At 43.4% G+C, this 26,496-nt stretch overlaps 1 protein-coding gene across 1 annotated transcript in view; it reads right to left on the minus strand.

Annotated features, from left to right (window-relative positions):
• Positions 1-1,331: 1,331 nt before the first annotated feature.
• LOC148532426 (pyroglutamyl-peptidase 1-like) overlaps positions 1,332-26,496 on the minus strand; it is a 59,471-nt gene continuing 34,306 nt past the window's right edge. Inside the window, exons 4-5 of the mRNA XM_088467839.1 lie at positions 18,520-18,752; positions 1,332-5,917 (exon numbers count right to left, since the gene is read on the minus strand). Of these exons, the coding sequence (XP_088323965.1) occupies positions 5,725-5,917; positions 18,520-18,752 (426 nt within the window). The 3' untranslated portion in view covers positions 1,332-5,724. The remainder of the gene's footprint in view (positions 5,918-18,519; positions 18,753-26,496) is intronic.

Here is a 26,496-nt window from a genome sequence, read left to right on the forward strand (position 1 = left end):
ATCTTCCAACTCCTAGAACTAAAGACCAGGTAAACACTGAAGCAAAGCAGGTTTATAAAGATAGACATAATTACATTAATTGCAAAAAAATATTGGACATATGAAACCAGTGTAATGTAAAGCTAAATTCTAAACTTCAAATTGCTATAGGTCACTACATAGGGGTGATGCTGCTGGTTATTAGAAAAAGACAATCTTAAGAGACTTTGGTTGTTTTCCAGATGGATGTGCTAGTCCAGCTTCTAAATCTCACCCTTAATTTTTTTTTTTATGTTTTTATTGCTATTATATGATTAAATATTTGAATATTCTTGTTAACTTTGTCCTACATAGTAACCATTTCTAATTAAGGAAAACATTATTTGTGGGATCTACTTTAATAGAGGTGAAGCTCTGGTTTATTTTATTTCTTTTGAGTATAGAATGTCTTTTTCTAACACAATGGTTCCCAACCACGGTCCTCAAGGCACACCAACAGGCCAGGTTTTAAGGATAGCTGTATTTGTACACAGGTGTCTTAATTAGTACCTCAGTTATTTTGATTTAACCATCTGTGATCAAGCATGGATATCACTAAAACATGAACTATTAGTGTGCCTTGAGGACCCAGGTTGGGAAACACTGTTCTAACACAGTACTTCTGAAATCCATTCCTTGGGTCTCCTCACAGAATCACAAGTGGAATAATTAGAACCACCAGTGTGCAAATCATTTAAAATGCGTCAGTCAGTATTGAATACATCTGTGCTCCAGCAAGTAGATATAGAATAGATGCAGATGCACTGTTTTTGTATCCCGGAGACTGGATTTGAGAAGCATTGCTCTAATGCTGGCCACACACATAGCGATATTTTACCCGATCTGGCCGATTCCGACACATTGGAACAGCAGATCGTGTAAAATATGGCCAAATTGAGAGCAAATCGTGAGTCCCCACTCACGATCACGATGCGCGTCCCCGCTGGTCGCACATCTCATCGTCAGATCTGCCGTGCAGTAGGGCAGATCTGACAATCTGGGACACGTTGCACTGTGAAAGTCTGGATGCAGGAGATAGTTTGATGATTGGACACCAAATCGTGTGGAGATCGCGTGCAGAGCTGCCGGGGAAAGTTTCAAGGGAAACCGTACACATCGGCTCATCGTGTGCAGATCGTTATGTCTGTGGCTAGCTTTACACATTGCTCCTATTATTAATAGCTAAACACATTGACACCTTTAAAGTAATATAAGATCAGTACTAAGTGGGTCATTCAGACCCACTCTTGAGCGGCAGTACGCTCGCAAGTGGGTCGATGTTCCCCACTGCGCATGCGCACGACGGAGGGAGCTCCGTCGTGCGCATGCGCGAGACCCGGCGAGCGAAGGACTTTCCTTCGCTCGGAGTCTCGCATCAAAGGGGGCGTGCTGTCGATGTTGATTGACAGCACGCCCCCTTTGGTGGGCGTGCCTGCCAGACGGAGGCGTTCCTATGGGAACGCCTACCGTCTGAAGCCGGCCCCACTGACATCACTAGTGATGTCAGTGGGAGTGATTTTGGCTCTGATAGAGCCAAAATCACTCCAGGGCTTGCGGTTGAGAAACCAGACCACAGGGTTTCACTCGCAAGTCCGATGGTCGCGATGGTCAAGACCATCGCGACCATCTTTTTGGACGCTCGTATATGCTGTGGGTGGTGACCCACAGCTATACGAGCGTCCAGGAGGACGCTCCATTTTAATGGAGGTGGGCCCTGATTCAGAGCGAGCGCTCTGGTCAGAGCGTCCGGCTCTGAATCAGGGCCTAAGTCTGCATAAGTAACGTATCACAATTAACTCGAGAGTGATCATTGTGTTAGACAGTTTACAACAACAATTAAATGTAGTTTTATCATATTATAGCAATGAAAAACAATATTTTAAATATCTTTAAATGTTACCTTTGTGGTTTATAGTAACCATTTCTAATTAAGGAAAACAATCTTTCTGGTATCTACTATAATGTAGGTGAAGCACTGTTATCTTTATTTCCCTTACAATTACATTAATGCCCATATCGCATTCTATAAAGGACACTACAGAATAAGACATTAGCATCTACAAGACCATTAGAAATTTGAAATTTAATACCATTTATCAAAGGTACAAACAGAGTAAGTATGGCAGTATAGTGTTTCACAACAGCAGTTTCTAGTACAGACAGAGCTTAACTAGCTCCATTTGTTCTGGAAGATTTGTCTGCTCTTTTTTTCTACTGGCAGCATAAATCTCAGCTTCATTTATTAATCAGTAATGTATAAGCCAAGTTTTATACCAGTTTAACTGGGTTAATTTATCACTTAGAAAGCCAGATCATATAAGAGCAAATTATGATCCCCTGATGAAGTGGGTCAGGTTGTGTCACAGGTATTACAATTCTTATTTGCATCAGAGCAAGGGTCAATCATTTCTAGAAGTCAGTGTCAATATAAATTTTATTTGCATAATGGACATCCTAAAAGCCAGCAATATAATATTATGGTGGAATCAAGAAACTGATCTCAACCAAATACATCCATATTCTATTACTTAATTTTTTTTAAAAAAAAGTCAAATATTATTATTTGTTACGTTTACTGTATGTATACAACCAAGTAATTATGGACATATGTTGTTTCTAGTATTAAGCACATAATTGGTTTAACATACACAAATACAGTAATTCAAGAGATCAATTCAGAATATTAAATTGTATTTATTTGGTTGATAATTAATGCTTTTATGTTCTTTGGGAAGTCCTGTTGCTGAGATATTGCAGCACTACAATCTCCTTAGATTTTGGAACGCTCACTGTGCAAAAGTGAAGTTGCAGTCAGCTAGTAGTATAATAAAACAAATTACATCTCTATAAAGCTATAATTTACAATAAATGTAGAGATTGCCATCGTATGTATTTACCAATCACTTGGTGAATGCATACGATGAAAGCAGTAATTTTGTGGGCTGAAACAAAATACACAAAAGAATGCAGACCATCAATTCAGTACTAGTGACATCAACAAAACACAGCATAACTAGTTTTCAGGAGGCCTGACTAATGGTTATGAGACACTGGTCCCAATTGAATTTAGTCTGAATATTGGTTCCTCCCACACAATGGCCGCCACTGCCTACTAATAACAACAGATTCACAGTAAGGGATTTGGATAACAAAGGCAGTTCTACAAGCCAATATCTGTATGGGGCAGTGATCAGTCTAATGAACTGTAAGAAAAAATGGGAAGTGCAGGAGAATAATTGAACAGCCTCAGGTGATAAAGCACGAGGCTACCTCTCTTTTTCACCGTTTTTAATACCTCTAATTGAATTACTCCTCTAAGTGAAGTAATTGATATACTGGATCTCACCACACTAAGTACTGGACTGCAGTGTGCCCTGATTAAAAGCAGTCCATTTGTATACAGTCCAGTATAAAAACTTTTCTGACACATACGTGAAATAATCTTATACAACATATTATAACATGGCATATCATATATGCTCTGCATATTCTACATTCTAAATCCCTATTGGATATGATCTGCTCATTTGATCAAAGGCAAAGATACATTCTAAAGAAACTTCAAGCATAGAAGTATATACCTTTAGACTGTGAAATAACTAGTTACATACAAAAGTGCCTGTTTTTTTTGTAATTTAGAAATACATGAAGAATATGTAGAATATTTAATGGCAGTTCTGCTTATAATCCCTGGGATATCAACCATGTTTTTATTCAAATTGATTGTCCCGCTAGATTTACCTGAATAGGGCATATAAACTGTTGTAGCCAGAGGTTGTAAAATACATTGCAAATGACAAATCGGCTAAGCAATGTTTTTGAATGTGCAAGTAGCTTGTAATTCGATTATAAAATACATTTTAATAGTTTGCCTTGTATTGAGTATGATTATATATTTACTTCAGAACAATAGGCTTTCTTTGCAAGTGCTGTGGACTGAAGGAAAGTGGGAGCAGCTATCAAATATGAAGGAGACCAGGAAAGAGCTAAGATCACAATGCAACCAGACTGAAGATAAAGCCAGGGAACATGCATACATCACACGCTTTTCCTGTGCTCTCTCATGGCCAAAGGGAACATAACAAATGCTTTGTCCTCTTCTGTATATAATGACATTTCTGTACAGGAGTATCTCACTGTACATATACAACTATATGGCACATTGAATGTTTAAATATAGAAGTATACTATGAATATTCCATGAAGCCTGAACAGCAGAACAATAAAACACTAAAACAAAATAAATGATCTCACCCCCATTACATTAATCTCAACATTTCTTGTCATAATCTAGTTTGCTTTTAGGATTCATTTTGCAAATGTTTTCCCACAGCGAGAGAAACGATGTTGTCTCCCAAATAGTTCCTAACAGTGCCTGTAGAATCAAATGTGTGTCCGGTCACTGTTAATGACTGGGAAACGAGTGAGGGAAATCTCACTGTCACGGCAGCCAGGGCTGGTCCTAGGCAAAGGCGATTTAGTTTCAGACAGAACGCTCAGAGGCAGGCTAGCCAGAGGCCGTTACTCTAACTTCTGATTGTGAATGCCGCAACATACCTCTTCTGTTCTGCCCACCTCCCCTGTTGTCAAGTTGAATACACCAGGCAGTTGCACCAAAGTGGCCGGCTGTGAAGAAATCGCTAGTCCAGGATTATGGAGTGTCAGTGAGAGATGTCCTGGTTGCGTGCGGCCGCAAGCTAGAGGCAGCCAGCAAGGAGCAAGTGTTTGAAGAGGGGCAGGATCAGATGGGGCTTTGGCAGTGGGAGTGCATGGTAGAGATCCATGATGTTGCTCAGTGTTTGCAGAAGTGATCTGCCGCCCAGTATCCGGAGTCACAATGAGACTGAGACCTCAGATTGGCTTGCCAGTACTTTGTATACAACGTAAGCAAAGGGCGAATGGGAAGGGGTTAAGCACTGACTGGCAGTGATAGCATATAAGTTTGGGCATGAGGGAACTCTGGCATATAAGGGGGCATGTCAACTACTAATGGCATAATAACTTAAGATAGGAAAATATAGATTAAATGATGTATACACTTTTACTAGTTTCAATTTTATGTAATTTGCAATCATCATTAATATATTGTTACATGGAATTAAGTGAAATTTAAGAGGCTCCAGCGAAAATCTCTCTCTCTCACCCCCAAAGATGTTGGTGCGAAACTACTCTGAAGTGGAATATATTTCCAAAGGGAGGGGTGGGGAGGAGGGGTTGGAGACACCAGCTAAAATCTTGCCTAGGGCACAGGTTCTTAAACTCGGTCCTCAGAATGCCAAACAGTGCATGTTTTCCAGGTCTCTTCACAGGATTACAAGTAAAATCATTAGCTCCACCTGTGGATCTTTTAAAATGTGTGAGTAATGAATACACCTGTGCACCTGATGGGTGACCTGGAAAATGTGACCTATGTGAGGTCCTAAGGACCGAGTTTGAGAACCACTGACCAAGGGTATTAAAATTGGTCAGGGCCGGCCCTGATGGTAGCCAACCTCACAGATGAAATGGAAAAAGCTGCTGTTCCCCACAAAATAAAATTCTATTTTGTATTCAAGTGAAAGAACCCTAGAACAAGATCATCAGTTGGTACATTGCCCCATGATAAACAAAGAAGTGTGCTTTTTTTTTTCAGTGTGCTTGATGCATTTTCCACATACATAGATTAAGTTTGACAAAAAAAAAAAAAAAATCAAAAAATGTTGCTCATCAATGTTTGTGATCACAGTTGATCTGGTCTTCCGATTGCTCCAGCATGCCCAGGATGACTTTTATAATGGCTTGGACAGCTTGCCCCAGTTGTTCTGATGTATACGGTTTCCCTATAGGAGGCACATGGATGAACACAGATTTGCCATGGCTCTTGTACAAAGAGGTGTAGTAAATGAAGTCACACAGGTACCTGCAAGAAATAGGCAGTTAGAAATACAACGCAACCATTTAGCGCACTGCTAAGGTAAGTGAGACATGGACTCTTAGAGTCTTAGAGCACATGCTCATCTTATGGTGCGTACACACGGTACGATAAAAATGCACGATATGAACGATAACGATCATATTGTTATCGTTCTTATCGTGCATTTTTAGGTGCCTTCCAACCTGCGATGGACGGGCACGTATGGATGATAAGGATATCGTCCATCGATGGGGCATGCAGGCCAACCTGGTCGATATCGACCAAGTTACATAGGGGATCTGCGATAGTTGATCGCGGGTCGTTGGCGGTGTGCTGGATGATCGATATCGATCAAATAGCACTCTAGGAAGGTGCAGGGAGATCGTTCGGCGATATAGTTAAGGCTGACGACCGTCCAGTGTGTATACACCATAAGTCCTTTGGAAATCTAGTATTTACAATACATCCCTGCACATACCAGACATTGCTAAGGTCTAGCTGTTGTTGAACTAGCAAGCTAATGGACCATTACACTAGCTGTTATAAGTAGAATAAAAAGTTGTGTAGGTCTTTGCTTTCCAGTAGACAGATAAGCAGGTGCGCAAGATAGATAGTCACTAGTCGATAGCTATACTATGGGGAGAACACTGCGTAGTCATTTAGACAATCACTAGGTCAACAGTGACTGTTAAAACGAAAATGTTGGCGCCATTATCCGGACATGGCTGTAATGCTACTTTGCCAGAATCTTTAGTTCTAATGCTCCCCCCATGGTTAAAATGTTTTAAGTTATAATGTCTGCATGGTCAAAATGCTTGAAGGAACCTTACAAGTTTATGTTAATATGCTGCTGTACTTGTGACAATGTAATTGCTTGATGTAACATTTGTTTTTTGTATGCTGCTTAATTGTATCATTATTGCATTCAATATGTGTTGAGTGCGATTGACGTGCTAATTAGTTTTGATGGTATATTAAGCCTTACTGCTGGATCTTCACACACTCCCTGATGAAACTAGTTGCGCACGGCCTTTGGGATTTCAGACGTTGTGATGCCACATGCTGTTCACAGTGACCAGAGACTTGGTCAAGTGTTTGCAAGCTGTGATTAAGGACTTGCCTGGTGCGGTATCTGCCGGCTAGTACTATAGAGAGGTATCTGCGTTGCACGCTGACCCAGGAGTTTGTAATATACCCACTGATTATTAATAGAATATACGTGATCATTGAAAGATCAGTAAAGTGCTTTAAAATGCATATATTACAATGTGTCCTCACATCTAGCCTCATTGTGCATTAAAAAACCCTTCTAGTCACGCCATGCCGGGGCGTAGTTCAGTAGCGCCGAGCATCTATTCGTGTTACTATTTACCTTCAAATGCATCTTATTTGCATAGTGATGCAAATAGAGGGTCTGATTCAGAGCCGGACGCTATTTGCGCTCGCTCGTTCATAAAAAGGGGCTGGCTATTTAAATTGACCGCTCGCTCTTTGCGGTCTGTTGACGCCTCCATGTCTGAACGAGCGAACAAAACACACAGTCGTAATTTTGAAAAAACGCCCCCTGGCCACTCGCTTCATACGTCATCTCCGCTATTTATTTGATTAAACGAGTACATCGAAAGGCGAATGAACTGCTCGCTATTCTTGTGGTTGCATTTTCCTACCGCAATCATGCGAGCAGTTCTGGCTAAAAGACACCCAACTGACGTGGTCGATGACGCTGCTTTGTTAATTATGCACACCCTTAAAACGCCCGTTTTGACCGTTTGGCACTCCCCGTTTTCAAGCACCTTCCCCTGGTTACCACCCACAAACGCCTCATCCTGTCACTCAAATTAGCAGGCATTCGCTATTTTGCGAGCACACGAATTTCGGCCGCACTGACTGGTTCGCGCATGCGCAGATGTGCGAACATCGCTCGGAACGAACGAGCGGCTCTGAATGAGACCCAGAATGCACAAGCAGCTTCTGCTGTTTAAAATGATATGCAGCATGTCTATATTCTCTGTGCAACTGCGGGTGTATCTGCATGCGAAACGCTACATTAGAATGTCACAGCAGTTGACACTAACGTAGCATTTCTCATGCAGATACACCTGCCGTCACACTGCCGCATACAATTTTAATCAGCAGAAGCTACTTGTGCATCGCTGTGTGAATAAAATGAATTTGAAGGTAAAAAGTTGCACGAAAAGGCGATCTGCGCTACAGAGGCACACAGTGCTCACACGTTATATGTAACGCAACTTGTAGTGCACGGAGAATAGATGTATGTATACACATCTGTAAGTCACCAACGTTTCAGAGCCCACCACCCTCAGTTGTTTTGGGTGTTCTTTCAAAATTAATAAAAACAGCTAAAGTAATGTAGTTTTCACCTCTTTTTGTTCCTACACTATTTTTAATTTTGTCCCTTAATATTGTATACAATTACCTTCTGGCTGTGTTTATAAGGTGTATGTGAAACATACATGAAATTCATGTATGTACACAAACTTTGTTTGATGCACAAAATTATTAAAAACAGGAGATATGGTAAGAACTTACCTTTGTTATCTCCGTTTCTACGAAGTCCTTAAGTTCCACAGGGATACCTTGGGGTATAGGGCTTGGCTCCAGCCATGGGCACCGCAGAGTTAAAAATTCTCTCCCAGGATGCACCGGGCCCCCTCCTATACCCCGTCCCCAGGCCAAGGCACCTCAGTTTTAGTATCTAGCCATAGGCCGGAAGAGAGGAAAAAAGGAAGAAGAAAGTCTGGAACACACAAGATTCACATTCTCTTAGAAAAGGGAGACAGAAACTGGTGACCAGAACAACACCCTACGGAAGCACAGGGCGTCAGGGCGGGCGCCCTGTGGACCCTAAGGACTTCGTAGAAACGGAGATAACAAAGATAAGTTCTTACCATATCTCCTGTTTTCTATCTCAGGGTCCTTAGGGATCCACAGGGATACCTTGGGGATGTCCCAAAGCAGTATCCTTCAAGGGAGGGGACGCTCCTGTGCCGAGAGGAGAATCCGCCGCCAGAAGGAAGCATCCTGAGAAGCAAATGTGTCAAAGGCATAATGCTTGACGAAAGTATGGACAGAGGACCACGTGGCCGCCTTACATAGCTGAAGAGCTGAGGCGCCACGTCGAGCTGCCCACGAAGGTCCCACAGATCTTGTAGAATGAGCTTTCACCAAGGGTGGCACTGTAAGTCCCTCGTGAGTGTATGCCTCAGAGATCGCCATGCAGATCCAGCGTGCCAAAGTCTGTTTATTGGCAGGCCAACCCCTCCTATGAAATCCATATAGGACGAACAAAGAGTCCGATTTTCTCAAAGAACTGGTACGGTCCACGTAAATCCGCAGAGATCAGATGAATTAAAGGCTGGGACCACAATTTCCTCGTTAATGTGGAAACTAGAAACTACTTTAGGAAGGAATTCGGGACGGGTATGAAGTACCGCCCTATCCGAATGAAAAATTAGAAATGGGGGACGACACGAAAGAGCCCCCAAATCCGACACCCTTCTGGCTGAAGCAATAGCCAAAAGGAACACTGTTTTTGCTGTAAGCCGTTTTAGATCCACAGAACCCAAAGGTTCAAATGGAGGATCCTGTAGCGCCTTCAGAACCACACAGCCAGATCCCATGGAGCTACAGGATGGACATAGGGAGGCTGGATGTGAAGGACACCCTGCATAAAGGTACGGATATCAGGCCGCATAGCAATCCTTCATTGAAACAAAACCGACAGGGCAGAAACATGTACCCTCAGTGAAGCAAGGCGTAGACCTATATCCAAGCCTGCCTGAAGGAAAGCCAACACTCTCGATATTCTAAACTCGTGAGGATCGTACGCTTTAGGGCGACACCACTCAAAATAGGTATGCCATACCCTGTGGTAAATTCTAGCTGAAACCGGCTTACGAGCATGTAACATGGTATTGACCACTGCTCTAGAGAAACCCTTGGACCTCAAGAGGGAAGTCTCAACCGACTCAGGTCCGGGTAGAGACAAGGACCCTGAGACAATACGTCTGGCCTCTGAGGTAACAGCCAAGGAGTGTCGATGGATAGACACTGGAGATCCGAGTACCAACTCCTTCTGGGCCACGCAGGGGCCACCAGCAGGATCTTGCCTCCTTCCTGCCTGAACTTTCGAATTACTCGAGGCAGCAGGGAGAATGGAGGGAACAGGTACACGAATTGGAAGTTCCATCGTGCCGACAGAGCGTCCACCAGGAGAGCTCCTGCGTCTCTTGTTCGGGATCCGTACGCCCACAGCTTGCGGTTGTGTCTGGAGGCCATGAGGTCTATTTTGGGAAGACCCCACTTGTCCACCAGGAGTTGGAACACCTCCTGGTGAAGAGACCATTCCCCCGGGTGTACATCGTGGCGGCTGAGGAAGTAAGCCTCCCAGTTCAGCACACCCGGAATGAAGACGGCCGAAATGGCCAGCAAATTGCCTTCTGCCCAAGTCAGAATGCGGGACACCTCCCTTAGAGCAGCTCGGCTTCGAGCTCCTCCCTGACGATTTAGGTAAGCCACCGTGGTGGCGTTGTCTGACTGAACCTGCACAGGTTTCCCCAGCAGGAACGGTCTTGCATGCTGCAGCGCCCTGAACACTGCTCGAATTTCCAATATATTGATTGGCAGGTTCGATTCCTCCTACGTCCACCGGCCCTGGAAGACGTGTGGGCCTGTCACAGCGCCCCAGCCCCGAAGGCAAGCATCCGTTGTTAGAAGGACCCAACCCGAAATCCAAAACGGACGTCCCCTGCTGAGATGAGACTTTTGTAACCACCACGTCAAAGACAGGCGCACTTCCGGAGTGAGCCTGATCAACTGCGTCTTTATTCAACGGGGATTTCTGTCCCATCTGGACAGGATCAACATTTGTAGAGGCCTGGAGTGGAACTGGGCATACTCCACCATGTCGAACGTTGACACCATGGATCCCAGTAACTTCATTGCCGAGAGAAGAGACACTCGGTGACTGCTTAGAACATTGCGTATCTTGGACTGCAACAGGGCTATCTTTTCCTCCGTCAAGAAGATCCTCTGTTGCTGAGTGTCTAACAATGCCCCGAGATGGACCATTCTCTGAGAAGGAATTAGAGAGGACTTCTTCCAATTCACTATCCAGCCGTGAGCCTGCAATACCGATATTGTCAGTTGTAGATGGCTGCAAAGGACTTGTGGCGACCCTGCCAACAACAGAAAGTCGTCCAAGTAAGGTAACAGGCGAACTCCCTGCAACCGCAAGTGTGCCGCCATGACCGCCATTACTTTTGTGAACACCCGAGGAGCCGTGGAAAGGCCAAACGGTAGGGCCTGAAACTGGTAATGGAGGTCCAACACTGTAAATCTGAGGTAACGCTGATGAACACTGGCAATGGGGATATGCAGGTAAGCATCCTGAATATCCAGGGACACCATAAAATCCCCAGGCTGCAAAACAATAGAACGCAGAGTCTCCATCCGGATCCGAGGGACCCTTAAAAACTTGTTCAGGGACTTGAGGTTGAGTATAGGTCGGTATGATCCATTTGGTTTTTGAACCAGAAAAAGGTTGGAGTAATATCCGGTCCCTCTCAGGGATAACGGAACAGGTTCTATTACTCTCATTTGAAGCATAGAACGCACCGACTCTTGGATCGCTACAGCCTTCGTTGGATCTGAAGGACCTGCTGTTACAAAGAACTGATGAGGAGGCCTTCTGCGGAAGGAGAGGGCATATCCTTGAGATACCACCTCCCGTACCCAAGTGTCTGTGGTGGTTTTGAACCAACACTGGGCATATTACAGAAGTCGGCCTCCCACCCTGGGATCCCCCAAGGGGAGGCCCAACCCGTCAGGCTGAGGGTTTGTCGTCCGGCTTGGCAGCTGGACGTCTGGTACTCCAAACTTGCTTCTTGGTCTTAGCGGTCTTTTTGGGACCTGAAGGTCTCGGAAAGGACTGAACCCTAGGTTTTCCCGGAGGGTGATAGGGCCGAAAGGACGGATTTTTAGACCCAGACGGAGTCGGGGCTGAGGGTAGACACGCAGATTTGGCAGCCGCCAACGTGTCTACTATTTTGTCCAAGGCTGGTCCAAACAGGACCTGTCCATTGTAGGGTAAGCATTGCAAGCCTTTCTTGGATTCAGCGTACGCCCTCCACGAACGTAACCACAAGGAGCGTCGAGCGGCCACAGCCGCCGCAGAAATCCTAGAAGTAAGCAGGCTCAAATCCAAAGCTGCTTCGTTAATGTACGTAGCGGAATCCCGAAGGTTACCCACTAACATAACCTGTTCGCTGGTACCCTCAGAAGCAAATGATGTTTCCAAAGCGTCCGCCCACCTTTCCATAGCCTGGGCCACCCAGCAGACAGCCATAGCTGGTCTAGATGCTCCTCCAGCAAGGGAATAGATAGACTTAAGGCACACCTCCACCTAACGGTCTGTAGTGTCCGTCAGAGAAGACAGACAGCATAGGCAAAGTTGCGCTCTTTACTAAGCGCGTAACGTGAGAATCCACCTGAGGAGGAGACTCCCATTTAGTGAAGTAATCTTTCGCAAAGGGATAAGTACGTGCCAGACGCTTGTGAGGTTGAAATCTTTTTCCTGGAGATTTCCAGGCCTCCTCCATGTGATCAACTAGCTGACCAGATAGAGGGAAAACTGCTGCAGCTCCTTTAACCTCTTTAAAATAAGCATGAGTAGGCGCTGCAGGTAAGTTGTCGTCTGTAATTACCATGGCCGCACGGACTGCCCGTATGAGGCCTGGAATGTAAATACTAGACTTAGCCTCTGCTTGAGGAGTGTCAGTGTCCGAAAAATCTACAATTTCGCCCTCATCAGGCGACCAGTCATCCTCATCATCCTGAGCCGATGGATATGACAATAACGGTCTTTTAGCAGGTCTAGATTGATCCTGCTGAGTGCTCCGCACCCCAGAATCAGACAAACCTGGGTCAGCCTGATTAAGGACCTGTTGCGGGGGGCACTGCATTACTATCGGTCCCGGAACTCCCAGAACAGGAGGCTACCGCCTGCTGTGCAAACCCCAATTGTGGAAACGTAGGAGGGGCTGCAAGCCTATTTACAAGAACAGTCAGGGCTTGTGCAAAACAAGCCCAAGGTGGTTCCTGAGAGGTGCTGGGTACAGCAGAGGTACCAGGGATGGCCAAACATGCAGCACATAGCCCATCCTGGAGTACCGCCCCCTCCCCCACACCTGCTTTACATCTGGAGCAGGAAAATAGGAGAGGTGTTCCTCTAACAGAGTCCTCACTGGACATAGTGGTATGTGACACTCCTCTCACAGAAATATCTAAAACTGTGAGGTAAATTCCTACCCTGACAGTACTGGCACTGAGAGGGCTGATCAGGAGGAAGAGATAGGGATAGTAAAATGGCTGACAACAGAAAGGTCAGGCACACAGCGCTAGCATAAAGTCACATACCATGCAGAAAACCCTGCACTAACTGCACTATCACATACACAGACTTACAGCCTGGCAGTGGTAGCGCTACATACGCTGACCTTTACTGGAGGAGAGGTATGTAAGGTGCACCCCAGGCTCCGCACCCTGACACCACAGCGTCTTGTCACATAAGATGGCCGCCGGAGGATGAAGAGAGGCGGGCCTGGGGAGGATCACTGCCTCAGCCCGCCAAAAGCCTTAATGTAAGGCGCCGACAGCAGTGATGGGGAGGAGCCTCCTGTGCGCTATAGGGAAGGCGTCCTCCCCTGGCAGGCCATTAACCCCCCGGGATGCTGGAGCGTGTTCCGCAACGCTCCAGCCCCGTATCCCTGGTGGTCTAGTGGAGAGCGCAGGCATCCGCCTGGCTCCACAATACTGCAGTCCCCAGGGAGCCCCCAGCCCTGGGGACGCCGGACTGTGATTCAGCGAGCGCCTACAGCAGACGCCTGCTGCTTACCTTTGCTGCCCTCCGTACATCCGTCCACAGCCCAAGGCCCCCCGGGGGTTCCGCTAGCTGGAACCCCCAAGAGCCCGCCGAGCTCCCCGGATCACTACCGGTGGTCGGCGCCGGCGGGGGTGTCGGAGCGGTAGCATGGACGTCCGCTGGACAGTCCTATGCTGCCGCTCTTGAAGATCTTCAGGGGCTGTTACACAGCCCCCCCTCTGCGATGACCGAGCTTCCCGGCCGGGCACCTACTGAAAACTGAGGTGCCTTGGCCTGGGGGCGGGGTATAGGAGGGGGCGCGGTGCATCCTGGGAGAGAAATTTTAACTCTGTGGTGCCCATGGCTGGAGCCAAGTCCTATACCCCAAGGTATCCCTGTGGATCCCTAAGGACCCTGAGGTAGAAAATATAGTATAAAACTACCTTGAGGCTCTGTATAAAAAACAAATGCATTCTGTGTTTAGACTTGGGTCCCATTCCCAAGATCCCATTACAGTATGCATATATTCCGAAATATGGCAAAATGTAATATCCAAAAAACTTCTGGTCCCAAGCATTTTGGATATGGGAGACTCAACCTGTATAAGAAAATGTAAGTCAGAAACATGGGGAAAAAAAAAAAAAAGATAAAGCTTCCAAATGTAAACTGATTAAAAACAGAAAATCACAGGCCTCGGGCCAGTATAAGTCATGGCTGCTGGGGTAAAAAGTCAAGTACAAAATTAGATCACCATCAACAAACAGCAAATCACAGGCCTGGAGCCAGTACAGGTGATTGTAGATGGAGTATTTAGTGGAAGGTAAAGCATTTAATATAAGGAAAAGGAAATCTGAAACGTGAGTTTTCAAAAGAAAAACGAAGCAATGGTCACCAGAAGCTACACAAGCATTATGTGCTAAATTACTGGGGCTGATGTGTCTATCACAGGTCAGGCTGTAACTGATGTTACATACTTTGTATCTGTGGAGAAGCTGCAAGAAACAGGGCCTATACACCTGGATGAGAAGCTGGTGATGGAAGATCTTGAGAGATATAAGTCGTCACTCATGGATTTGAAATGGAATTTAGTGTGAAGTACAAAAATCCTGTTGTTTTCTCCATCATCCACTGGTGGACACTGGAAATGTCCCAAAGCAGTCATAATGGGACAGAGTGCGGTGTGGATGCCTGAAGCACCCTGCACCCAAAACCAGCCTCCTTAGATGCAAATGTATCAAAATGGAATGTAAAATAACATTTTACAAAAGTGTGCACAGAAGACCAGTTGACAGCCCAACACAGTTGAGTCGTAGAGGTCCTGTTATGCACAGCCCAAGAGACACCCACCGAACAAGTGGAAGGAGCTGAAGTCCAGAAGGCGTTGGCTGACCACTAGCAACATAGGCCTGAAACACCTCAAAGCCACAGAGCCACTGTCTGCTTCGAAGATGGTCAAGTCCCCTTGTGAGCATCATAGATGACAAAGGATTTGCCTTGTGCAAGGACGAAGTCCAAGTCATATCACTTAAGGGCACGTATCACATCCAAAGAATGAGCGTCAATACTAGTCCTAACTGGGTAATTAACAAATCCAACTATATCTAATAAATACTTATACAGCTTGACTTGAAAAAGATATGTACAATAGATTGAAATTATATTGGAACTGACAGTCATGCTGGAAAAATTATAACAGCTGAATAAGTGAGAATTACGTCAGTGAGAGGTATATAAGAAAAAAGGGAAATTTTTTTTTTTATAAAAAGGAAAATAGTATTTACTTCAAGTAAGATATTGACCACATGGTGGCAACATACCCTATAACCAGAAGAGGGGATATCCTACTATATACAAAGATCATAATACCGGAAATCCCCACCACGTTGCTTGTAATTTATATATACATCCACCAAAAAGAAGTATTTCACAATTACACACTGTACTAAAATGAAGATGCAAAAATGAACAACATGGTGGAATAGAGGATTGAGATAAAACAGAAGTACAAATACATATTTCCCATACAGACAGCTAGAAATATTCACAGAAGTAAAATAAAAAAAAATAAAAACTTAAAAAAGGAAAAAAAAAAAAAATGTTATGACGGATTTTATAACCAACCATTCACCTACCAAGACTACTAACTCCTTATAACATACAGTGACAGCCTATTTATATGCAAAACATATATTTACTTGAAATCATCAATAATTGGAGGAATAATTTATGTACCGTAGATGGACAACCAATTTATTTATATCACAATTTTTCTGACTTACATCACACTCAACATTTAAGCAATTATAATGAGATATTAAATATGTAATTTGAAAAAGGAACAAACACATTCCAAAGAACCTCCACATTCTGACTATACAGCATCTTTTTAGGTAAAGCTTTGGTGCGGGAATACAATCCTCTTCCTTCAAATACCTGTACTTCGTATAGACTTGCCTGAAGAAGAAAAAAAAAAAAGAGGACTACTGAAAAATACAACTTTTACTCACTGTAAAAATCTGTAAAATCTCTTCCATCACATTTGAAGACAGCTATGCCTGCCGGTTGGCAGAAGTGACCCCTCTAGCGATGGATCAGTTCAAGGCTGACCAGCTTAATTTTGGTGCATCAATCAATACCAACAAAGAACTTATACGCCTCAAAGACGCAGTGCACTCCAAGTAAATGTGTAATGCACGTACCACATCCAACAGTGCTAAGGAAGCAGCTTCACTAGTCACTGAAGCCTAGCGAAAGGCTGGATGGACGATATCCTGGTTAATGTGGAAAGCCAATACCTCTTTCGGGAGAAAGGAAGGTTTTTGTGCGTAACACCACCCTATCCTCATGAAAAATGAGAAGTGGAGTTTTACAAGAGCGAGCCACTAACTCAGATACACTTCTGGCCAAGGCAATGGCCAAAAGAAAGACAACCTTCAAAGTGAGGTATCGCAATTCTAGTTTCCAAAGGCTCAAAATGTGCCATTTGAAGTGCCTCCAAAACTAAATTCAAGTCCCAAGGAAGAACCGGCAGAACATAAGGAGGCTCTATGCGAAGAACCCCCTGCAAGATCTGAACTTCAGGAATGGAAGCCAATTCCATTGAAACAGGATTGATTTGAGAAAATTGATGATCCAACCAAATCTCTGGAGCATGCCTATGGTAATCTGAAGATGTTGTTGCAATAGGGCTATTGAAGGTGCCCTTAGCAACAAATCATCCAGATGAGCCAACACATTGACCCCCACTCTTTAGTAGGGAGATCATGTGTGCCATAACCTTTGTAAAGACTCTTGATGACCCCTCCATATAGGAATATGGAGGTAGGCATCCTTGATATCTATGGAGGCCAGAAATTCCCCTTCCTCCATGGAACAATGACTGACCTTACGGACTCCATCTTGGATTTTTTCAAGTGGAGATAACGATTTAACCCCCTGAGGTTGAGAATGGGACTAAACGACCCATCTGGTTTGTCTACCAAGAAAAGACTGTTCGCTAGGACATGTGTATACATGTAGTTCTGTTTTCTTTTAAAAACTGAACACTAATTATTGATAGGATACCAATTTATTCCTCGTATGCATATTCTGGTATATTTATTTTTGTATTTCTAGATTTGGCTAATGCTGTTTCTTTTATCTCAGTTGTATTCCAGTTGTCTTGGTGATTGTGTCACAGTGGTGATGTAATCTAAGTGTGCTGTAATTTTTCCCAGGTGTTTGATTTTTTTTGCAAATGGTGATCTCTGGGCTAAAAGGTGTGCAGTTTCTTTGCATCTTATCCCTGATGACAATGTGGATCAAATATTGAAACGTTGGATTTTGGCTGCCTGCTTGTATTATGTTGAGAGACCTTAGAGTCGCTCTTTCATTGCTATAAATTTATATTTTTTTTACATAACATTGAAGGTAAAGTGTCATCTAATATAAAACATAAAAAAAAAAAGGTTGCCGTGTCATTTACAACCTGCTTAACAAACAACTAGCCACAACGATGAAGCCCTGTGCACTTGTGCCGACACTGTTCTCTGAGAAATCCTCCACATCTGAAATGTTCTGCATGTTTCGACATGTATTCAAGCCCTTTCAATGTTTCCTTATAATATATGTTTTTCTGTAATGCATACAGACAATGCATACTAAAACAATATAACAATACTTATTTCTTACCCGGCAATGCCCGGGTTTAAATCTTCCAAGTTATTAAGTTAGGCATCCCAGACCAATTGCCACCCCCCCTGTGAAATTCTTATCTAAATCCATACTCGGGAAGGCCCAGAACAGGTTCCCTGGGTCAAAGTTCAGCCCAGTGTACAACAATGGGAGATCCATCTGGGACCCTAACCCCCCCCCCTAAAACCTGGCAAGGATCCAACTACACTACCTCACATTGGTTTCATCCCATTTGGTGCAGGGGTGTCCAAATGCATAACCAAATAGACAAGGAAATAGACAATGTATTTTATATACAAGATAATGTACCAACATCTCTAACTCCTCCAAATGGAATGTTGTTGTTATGTCTTATCACTTCATCTTAGTTAAGAGATGTCTATGGTTTCTGATCAATTGTTTGGAAAAGAGCAACTCTCAAGATAATATATTGCTGAACTTTTGTGACTCGCATACAATATTACCATAGTAATGAAAACTAACAGTTAAGCATGAGATGGATTAAATAAATAAAAAAAAACAACTTCAAAACGTCATTGTTATTGTAATGTACCTGCCCGCATCCATAGATACTGTAAACTGAATATCTGGTTCAGCTGCTGCTACTTTCTTACACACCACATCCATGTCAATAGCAGACTGCAAGCATTCTGGGGCTCCTTCCACGCAGCACTGTGTCCCTGGGCTGAACAGGCAGTTGTCTAGTCGTTGGTATCCTTGGTTGTGACCACATTTCTCTAGTGTTACCATTGTAGCCATGCCAGAAACGCCAACGTGAACGATCAGCTAGGAATCAAATACAAATAAACATATATAATAAAGTTATACATGCATACGTACATACATACACACACATACAGTAGATCGCAACACAGCTCCAACACAGAATATGCATTTTGTTAAATTATTATTTGTAAAAATGATTACGTTTAAATTTTTTAACGGGCAGGGCAGTCTGCACCCCCCCAATAAAAAGCACGGGATTTGGGACTACGGACTGCGTGGCCACGTCCCCTTCCCACATAACCACGGCTCCTTTTCTGCGGCACAGCATCCTTCCCTGCACCAGGTGACACCGCAGGGAGGGATGCCACTGCTCATTAGGTCTCAAATTTACATAAACACGTGCAATCTACGTGATCCTGGAAGGTAGTGATAGTGATCACAGTACTTTACACTAGGGGCGGCAGCATTCAGTGTGGCCCCTGCAATCAGTGATCGGGAGGAGTGGGTGTGTGGCCATCGGGGAGCCTGGAAGGGGCATGAAAAAGCTTCTCTGATCAATGACAGGAATGACTCGGAGAAGAACTTTCAGCAGTGGTAGAGGACATACACAAAGAAGATGGAGAAATGCAAGAGCTGGAGGAAGCAGAGCAAGAAGCCGGAGTGGCAGATAGAGAGGAAGGCCACCGGCCATATGGTGCAACACTACAGTGATGTGAGGGAGCTCCCTGTGCAGCCACAGTCATTCTGTACAACAGGGGTTATTATAGGGATGTCACTAGTACTGCGGTGTATAAGGCAGCTGCTCACTCTGTGCGCTGTGTGATATCTAGCTAAATAAAATCAAAATGTCCTGACTGACTCATCAACACCCACCCAAACCCCTTATTGATTCCTACCTATCTATACACTCCTATAACGCTATTTAGCGACATTTAGTCGCACAAGAAATAATTGCTTTCCAGACTTGGATTGTGGTTCCGAAGCACAAAAAGATATTATTCACCAAAAAGCAGATAGTTACACGCTGTGATCTAAATACAATTAGCACAAAAGATTATACATAAACAAGGTACAGTCAATACATTATGCAGGCGCTCTGGATCCAGATTTCCGGCATCAGAGGTGAAGCCTCCATCAACAGAAAGAATATGATGACTCCCTAGCAGGTTCAGGGAGCTTGCATATAAACCTTTGCAGATATAGGCAATACAATGGAACAAGGTGGCATAATCCCATTAGTTTGTCTTCCTGGTTCTCCTGTTACGATGCAGTTCATAGGTCAGTTTGTATTGTAATAGTTCAGCCTCCAACAGCTTCTTTGTGTATGTTTTAACTAATCAATAGACACTACATACAGAGATACATTCTAACCTATAATTCATATCTTGCGAATGCCTGCTGCGATCTCCTTGCCGATGGAACCGGAAGTCTGCAAATAAACAGTGGATTAGAATAGCACCAAACACGGTCTGCTTATCATGTACTAAACCTGAGATCTTAAATACAGTTGTTTCATTACATAATTAATAATGAATAAACCTTGAATATTAACCTTACTGCTAGGGAACCTTTTTATGCAAGTGTGCAATGTGTAAGTGTAAGAATATTGCGTAGTTTCACTAATATGTGTGGTACGTTTATGTGTTTTGTGCTTTTATATATTTATATGTTTTATTTAATGTGTGTATGCATGTAAGTCTATGTGTGTGTTATGCAATTCAGTGTATTTATGATGGATTTAATATATATATATTTTTTATTCCTTTCTAACATTTTGAATCTACAGTGCAAGGTGTTACAAGCAGCTAGGTTCACTTTCAAGCAGGGTAGAGACCCCCAGCTGACTGCGGTTGCCACTTCGTCTGATAGCTAATTCAAAGGTTTTCCTCTGCCTATTTAGAATACACTTGTCAGTACTTCTTAAGCAAACCTCTGACCATTGTTTCCAACTTCTCATTCAAACAAATTCAATTGTGCATATCAGTGTCTGGATTATATTTCAATTGCCAGAGCCATACTTGTCTGTATGCGGGGCTTCTCAATTTATATGTAAAACACTCACAGTATCCTGGTGTATATATTTTTTAATTACTTTTCTCAGAGAAGTATACAGAAGCTGTTTCTCATTACTAACTAAACCCTGCATGAATATTGTATTTGTCAGTGTGAGAGTGTTGTATATTATTCGCTATTTAGTGTTGTGCGAATGTGTGGCTACGTGCGCACACTGGGGGCGTGCGCACGCAATGGTGCGTCTTGGATTGTACCAACATAAATCGGATAGTGGACGACCAAATCGTCCGATAACAGTTGAATTGCGGTCGCATGCAATTATTCGACTTCGAAAGTCCACCCTTTGATAGCAAACAAGAGGCTATCACAATTTTATCCTAGTTAGTCATGCATAATAAATTATTATCTAATGTCCTATACGGTATGACACAGTTAGGTCATTGAACAGTTAGTAATGTGCCTCGGGAAGGGGTAAAACAAACCTTATACGCGCTCAGCGGATCTATATGGGACCATGGGCAGGATGTGGGATCTCATCTAACCTATAAGAGTAGAGTGGGGGAAATGGAGACTACATTAACTGGGATGTTTAAAGGAACATTTGCAATATTTTATCATACATGACCAATCCTAAGCAATCACCTGATTGTACACTCTAGTTCAGTATTGTAATACAGTGTATCATTTACCTTGGTATCCATATTATTGCTACTAACCACCATCATGATTTCATTCTCCCTGTTAGTTTTAGAAGTACCTTTTCCACACTTCATCACAGTAGGAACACACCACACACATAAGCCAATTACTAAAATGACAACCAATATGAGGATGAGGAGTTTACCCATGCTAGCAACTATTTCCTGGACCCACTCTCCTAGACCGGAGAACCATTTCACTGGGTTCAACCAAGAAACCCATTCCTCTACTTTCTCCTCTACTTCAGCCACTGAAGTATTATGGTTCTTCAGAAATTCCCATTTTAACTGCAGAATTTCGTCCATCTTCCGGTCTATCACCTCCTTGGGGTCAGTAGTATCGTTTGTTATGTGCAAAACTTTACACCAAATTGGGTGGCCAAAGTTACACAATACCCTCCAGTGACAGCTGTTAAATAATTTAACACTAGTCTATGTTGCACAAGTTCTTTATTATAAGCTTCCAACTCCCTACCTGTATACCTAAACGTGTCATCATATATCTCGGTGATATATTCAAGATCTTGCTAAATTAATAGATAATATCTGAAATTTAGTGTACCCCGAGCAATCCTGGTGGGATCCAATGCGACTAAAACTTGAAAGCCAGTTGTTTCACTAATCAATTGTGTGGCTTTACGTACATCACCAGGTATCATATTTCTTTTGTCTCTATGTTCATAATGTGTGTGAAGATATGGTGATGGTGTGTTTTTATGAATACCAAGCATTTCACCATGTGTAAGGGTCATAACCTCTGGGAGTACTCTTCCCAGATAACTAAAACCTTCGGAACTCAGAGAGCCACTTATACGCTTTCCTTCCACATATAAAATATACATTGGGGAGAACATAAGGGATAGAATGCATCATGATTATCCAACACATTTCCCTAACAAATGATCCGATCTCAGGTTCTCCCATCTGGTTAACACACATTTCTGGTTTTATAACCCTGGCACAGTACCCTTCTAGTACTCTGCCAACCATTTGTTTGGTGGAACTTAGTATATATTTATACCGGAAGTGTATTCCACCTAGTCTAATTGTGCGTAAAAGTTCAAGATTTATAGGTTCGCTATCAGCTCTTAGTGAGAAGGTCATCGTCTGGTTATTCCCCGTCACCTCCCAACTTCCTGGTTTATTGAAGTTGGTGATGTTAAACATAAAAGTGATTTATCTACTTGGTACTGGTGGAGTTTAAAATGAGGTGGTTTGGAATTAAGAAATTTTCCATCCAGTGCATCCACTCTTTGCAGTTCTAAGACCTCAGAGACATTTAATGGGAACGGCATTAACCCTGCATTATGCTGTCCCTGAAGCACATGAGAACACACCCAACAGTCAGTTGGTTTTGCCCACCATAGTATGAGAATCCTCTAAAGGATACCCACCCCAATACTAGTTATACTTAGGCTGGCACCGTTGGATGCATCTCTCATCAACTACGGACCCACAAAATTCACACATACAATAATCCTCAGAAGATAGACCCTCACACTGTCTCCGAGTTTCCAGAATAACAGATCTCTTAACAATTACTGTACTGGGTTTGGCCAGGTACCGCCCTTGTGACTGTATTGCTCCTTCTCCCAACTCCACTCCATTGATATCACCATCAGCTCCCCTCTCCGTCCTCTGTCACAGAAATGAGACATCCCAAGACAAACTAAAATGAGAAAAACCCAGGAAGAAAGACCCCCCCATAATCACAGCCCGCCACTCCATTGCTGGAATAGTGGTCTGTATATTTCTCTAGCTCAGGTGTTCCACTGCAGTCACCAACTCTCCCGGAACAGGCTCGCAATCGACAGGTCCACGTTATCTGCCTCGATTCCGCTTTGTATCTCCTCCAGGTGATTAACCTTTCTGCAGCGGCTGTAATGGACCCAGGTATCTCTCTCGGCTACTTTCACAGATGTCGTACTTGTCAGCAGCACCTGATACGGTCCTTCCCAACGATCAAACAACCTGAACGCAAGAAATTACGGATCATTACATATTCTCCAGGTTCAACATCATGACAGTTTGTCTCAGGCATATCAGGTGACAACATTTTCAATTTCTGCTGTTGTTGTTTCAATAGCTTACTCATTTTTATAAGACACCCACAGTAACCTCGTTATTACCCTTTAAATCATCCTATGGATTTACAATCAAATGAGGTTGCTTATCAAACAGTATCTCAAAGGGGGACAGATTAAGACGCGGCCTGGGGGGTGGTCCTGACGCTATTATTACCCATCAACTTACACATGTTCTGGAAGACATCACCTGTGAAATGAGTACCCCTATCACTTTCAATAATTCATACAAACTCCTGTACAGCCTTTTTGTCAGTGAATACAGCAGTATTAGTGGCAGCTGGATATGTCTCTTATCCAATTAGAAAACACTTCTGCACAAACTAATACATACTTAAGATTCTTGCAGGGTGGTAATTGGATTAAATCAATTTGTATTACCTGAAATGGCCCGTCTGTCGGAGGGATGTGCGATGACTCGGACAGTATTGTTTTCCCAACGTTTTTCCTCAAGCAGGTCAGAGTCAGACTATGCGCTGCCTCAGCCAAGCTTGGGTAATATGCCTTGGGAGCCACTGGCTTACCTTGTGCATCTCTCCAGAGTCCAGAGGACTCTGGCTCACATCCCTTTGATCTCCAGACTGCCTTTTCCTGAATGGAACACAAATTTTGCATCTCAATTAATTTCTGCATATCAGCAGTTTGAAAAACCACCCTTTGATCAACAGTCATATTTATTCTTAAACCTGATGCCCCTTTTTGCAGCTTCGTCTGCCCTGTTATTGGAACAGCTGTTAACAGTAATGTTGTAGGGTTTAGACAAAGTCCTAAGTATTTGACCCAGGTCTGGCATGGCCGTAGTTTGTTCTTTGCAACCTTGTGCCCTGTTTATGAGAAATGAAGCATGACAGTTTAGTATCATTAAACATGACAAACAAAATTAGAGTACAACAATAAATCATCTACATATCAGATCCATTGCTTTAAAAACATGCCCTGTATAGTTTCACTGCAGATATACTGCAGGGGATAGTGTGCTTCAGTTCTTAATCTCAATGTTTACTGTCCTAGAGGTGACTTAAAACACATTTTTTTTTTATTGCTGGACTTAGTCTTTAAGTGCTAATAATATTCCCCCTCCTGCAACGCTCTCCACTACTCTCACCGGTTTCAACTGCTGCCCCTGCTGGTTGCAGATTAACAGCTTGGGCAATGGCTGAATTTACGGTGGATTCATCATCATCTATAATTACATTTTCCTGTGGGTGACTTAAATCAGGGTATAAGTTACTTATTACGATTTTTTTTTAATGATTTTTGAGATTGATTGTACCTTCACCCCCATCCGCATAGGGCGGTGGTGGTGCGCGTGAACTACTGACATTACCTTCCACAACGCTACCTTGCTGTGTGTGCTATTTCGCGGCATGCACGCAACGTGCGCACTCCCCTGCATCGTGCATGCGACGCTTGTTTGCGTCGCATGCACACCCCTAAGCCACGTATCCCCCTCGTGCCGCCATAGCTTTAAACAATCGTTACGCTTTATCTTTTTCTTTCGAGAGTGCACCATACAGATGCTATCTCGGACATTGTTCAATACCTCCTTATCAAAGCTGCCAATTCTGGGAAACGGTTTCACACTCATTCTCGTCATTTTAAACCATATATCACAGTACCTAGTTGCATATGCACCGTACTTAGTAAGCTTAATATGTCATGCCAAACCTAATCGGCACTTCCAAGAGCAGCACATCATCCAATATCTCAACCGTTTGCTTGGCTCCTATCTTGGGAAAATAACACTAAACTTTTCAATAGAAATTTAAATCGGTGAAAGAATGTCAAGGCTAGTTTCACTTACCTGTGGACGATATTAACAGGATGCGCCCACACACCTATGGAAGAACAACCAGGTTGCTTCCACAAACCTAAGCCCTTTTTGAGTACTTTGCACTGCTAGAATTTAAGCATTCCAATAATACTTACCCTTTTCAGTGATTTCGTCCACCACTACTCAGTTCACAATCACAATATGCCACAACTGTGCGGTTCAATCACAATGCTAACTGATCACTGGATGCTGCGATCACACTGAGAGCAGATACCTAACACAAAACAACAACTACACCTGCTGTGTGTATAGACTTTGGTATCTACTACCGAGCCACTAGGCCGACACCAGGCGCCTAGACCCTAAGGGTCCTACGATACACCTAGCTAGGGAACATGTTACCCCTACCAACACACGGTCACTGTTACACAGCTTGTTCCTGCGCAGAAAAATAAACGTTTTCCCAGATATGGCAGCACCGACTAAGATATTTACAACAATGCTATCACGCCATCAATATCACAATGCAATCTCAACGGCTTTGTTTAAACACTTGGCAGCAATACAGGAAATACGTATACGCTATTGTGCGACTAGTCGCATACACAATAATGCGACTGCTACACAAAACGTATTACCCTTACGCTATTGTGCGACTTCCCCTTTTAACATCAAATTTTATCAAGGAAGGGAAACAAACTTTTTCCTTCCCTGTCCCTGGATTCTAATCAGCGCTCCTTGAACTCACACAATAACGGATAGCGGTCTCTCAGTAACAAAGTGGTAGCAGGTTTTCGAAGGCACAATGCGTTCTTTCCTGCGTACGGCACCTCCACCCTTTTGCTGAGAGATCGATAACAGTGTGTTACCGTGTGAATGGTAGCGTGATTTTACTATGAGCCCCCAGCTATTGATTCCTACCTATCTATACACTCTAAATGTCTCTAAATAGCGTTATAGGTCGCACAAGAAATAATTGCTTTCCAGACTTGGATTGTGGTTCCGAAGCACAAAAAGATATTATTCACCAAAAAGCAGATAGTTACACGCTGTGATCTAAATACAATTAGTGCAAAAGATTATACATAAACAAGGTACAGTCAATACATTATGCAGGCACTCTGGATCCAGATTTCCGGCATCAAAGGTGAAGCCTCCGTCAACAGAAAGAATATGATGACTCCCTAGCAGGTTCAGGGAGCTTGCATATAAACCTTTGCAGATATAGGCAATAC

This window comes from Taudactylus pleione, unplaced genomic scaffold (assembly GCF_031769625.1).
Source record: "Taudactylus pleione unplaced genomic scaffold, aTauple2 ptg000077l, whole genome shotgun sequence".
Taxonomy (NCBI): Eukaryota; Metazoa; Chordata; class Amphibia; order Anura; family Myobatrachidae; genus Taudactylus; species Taudactylus pleione.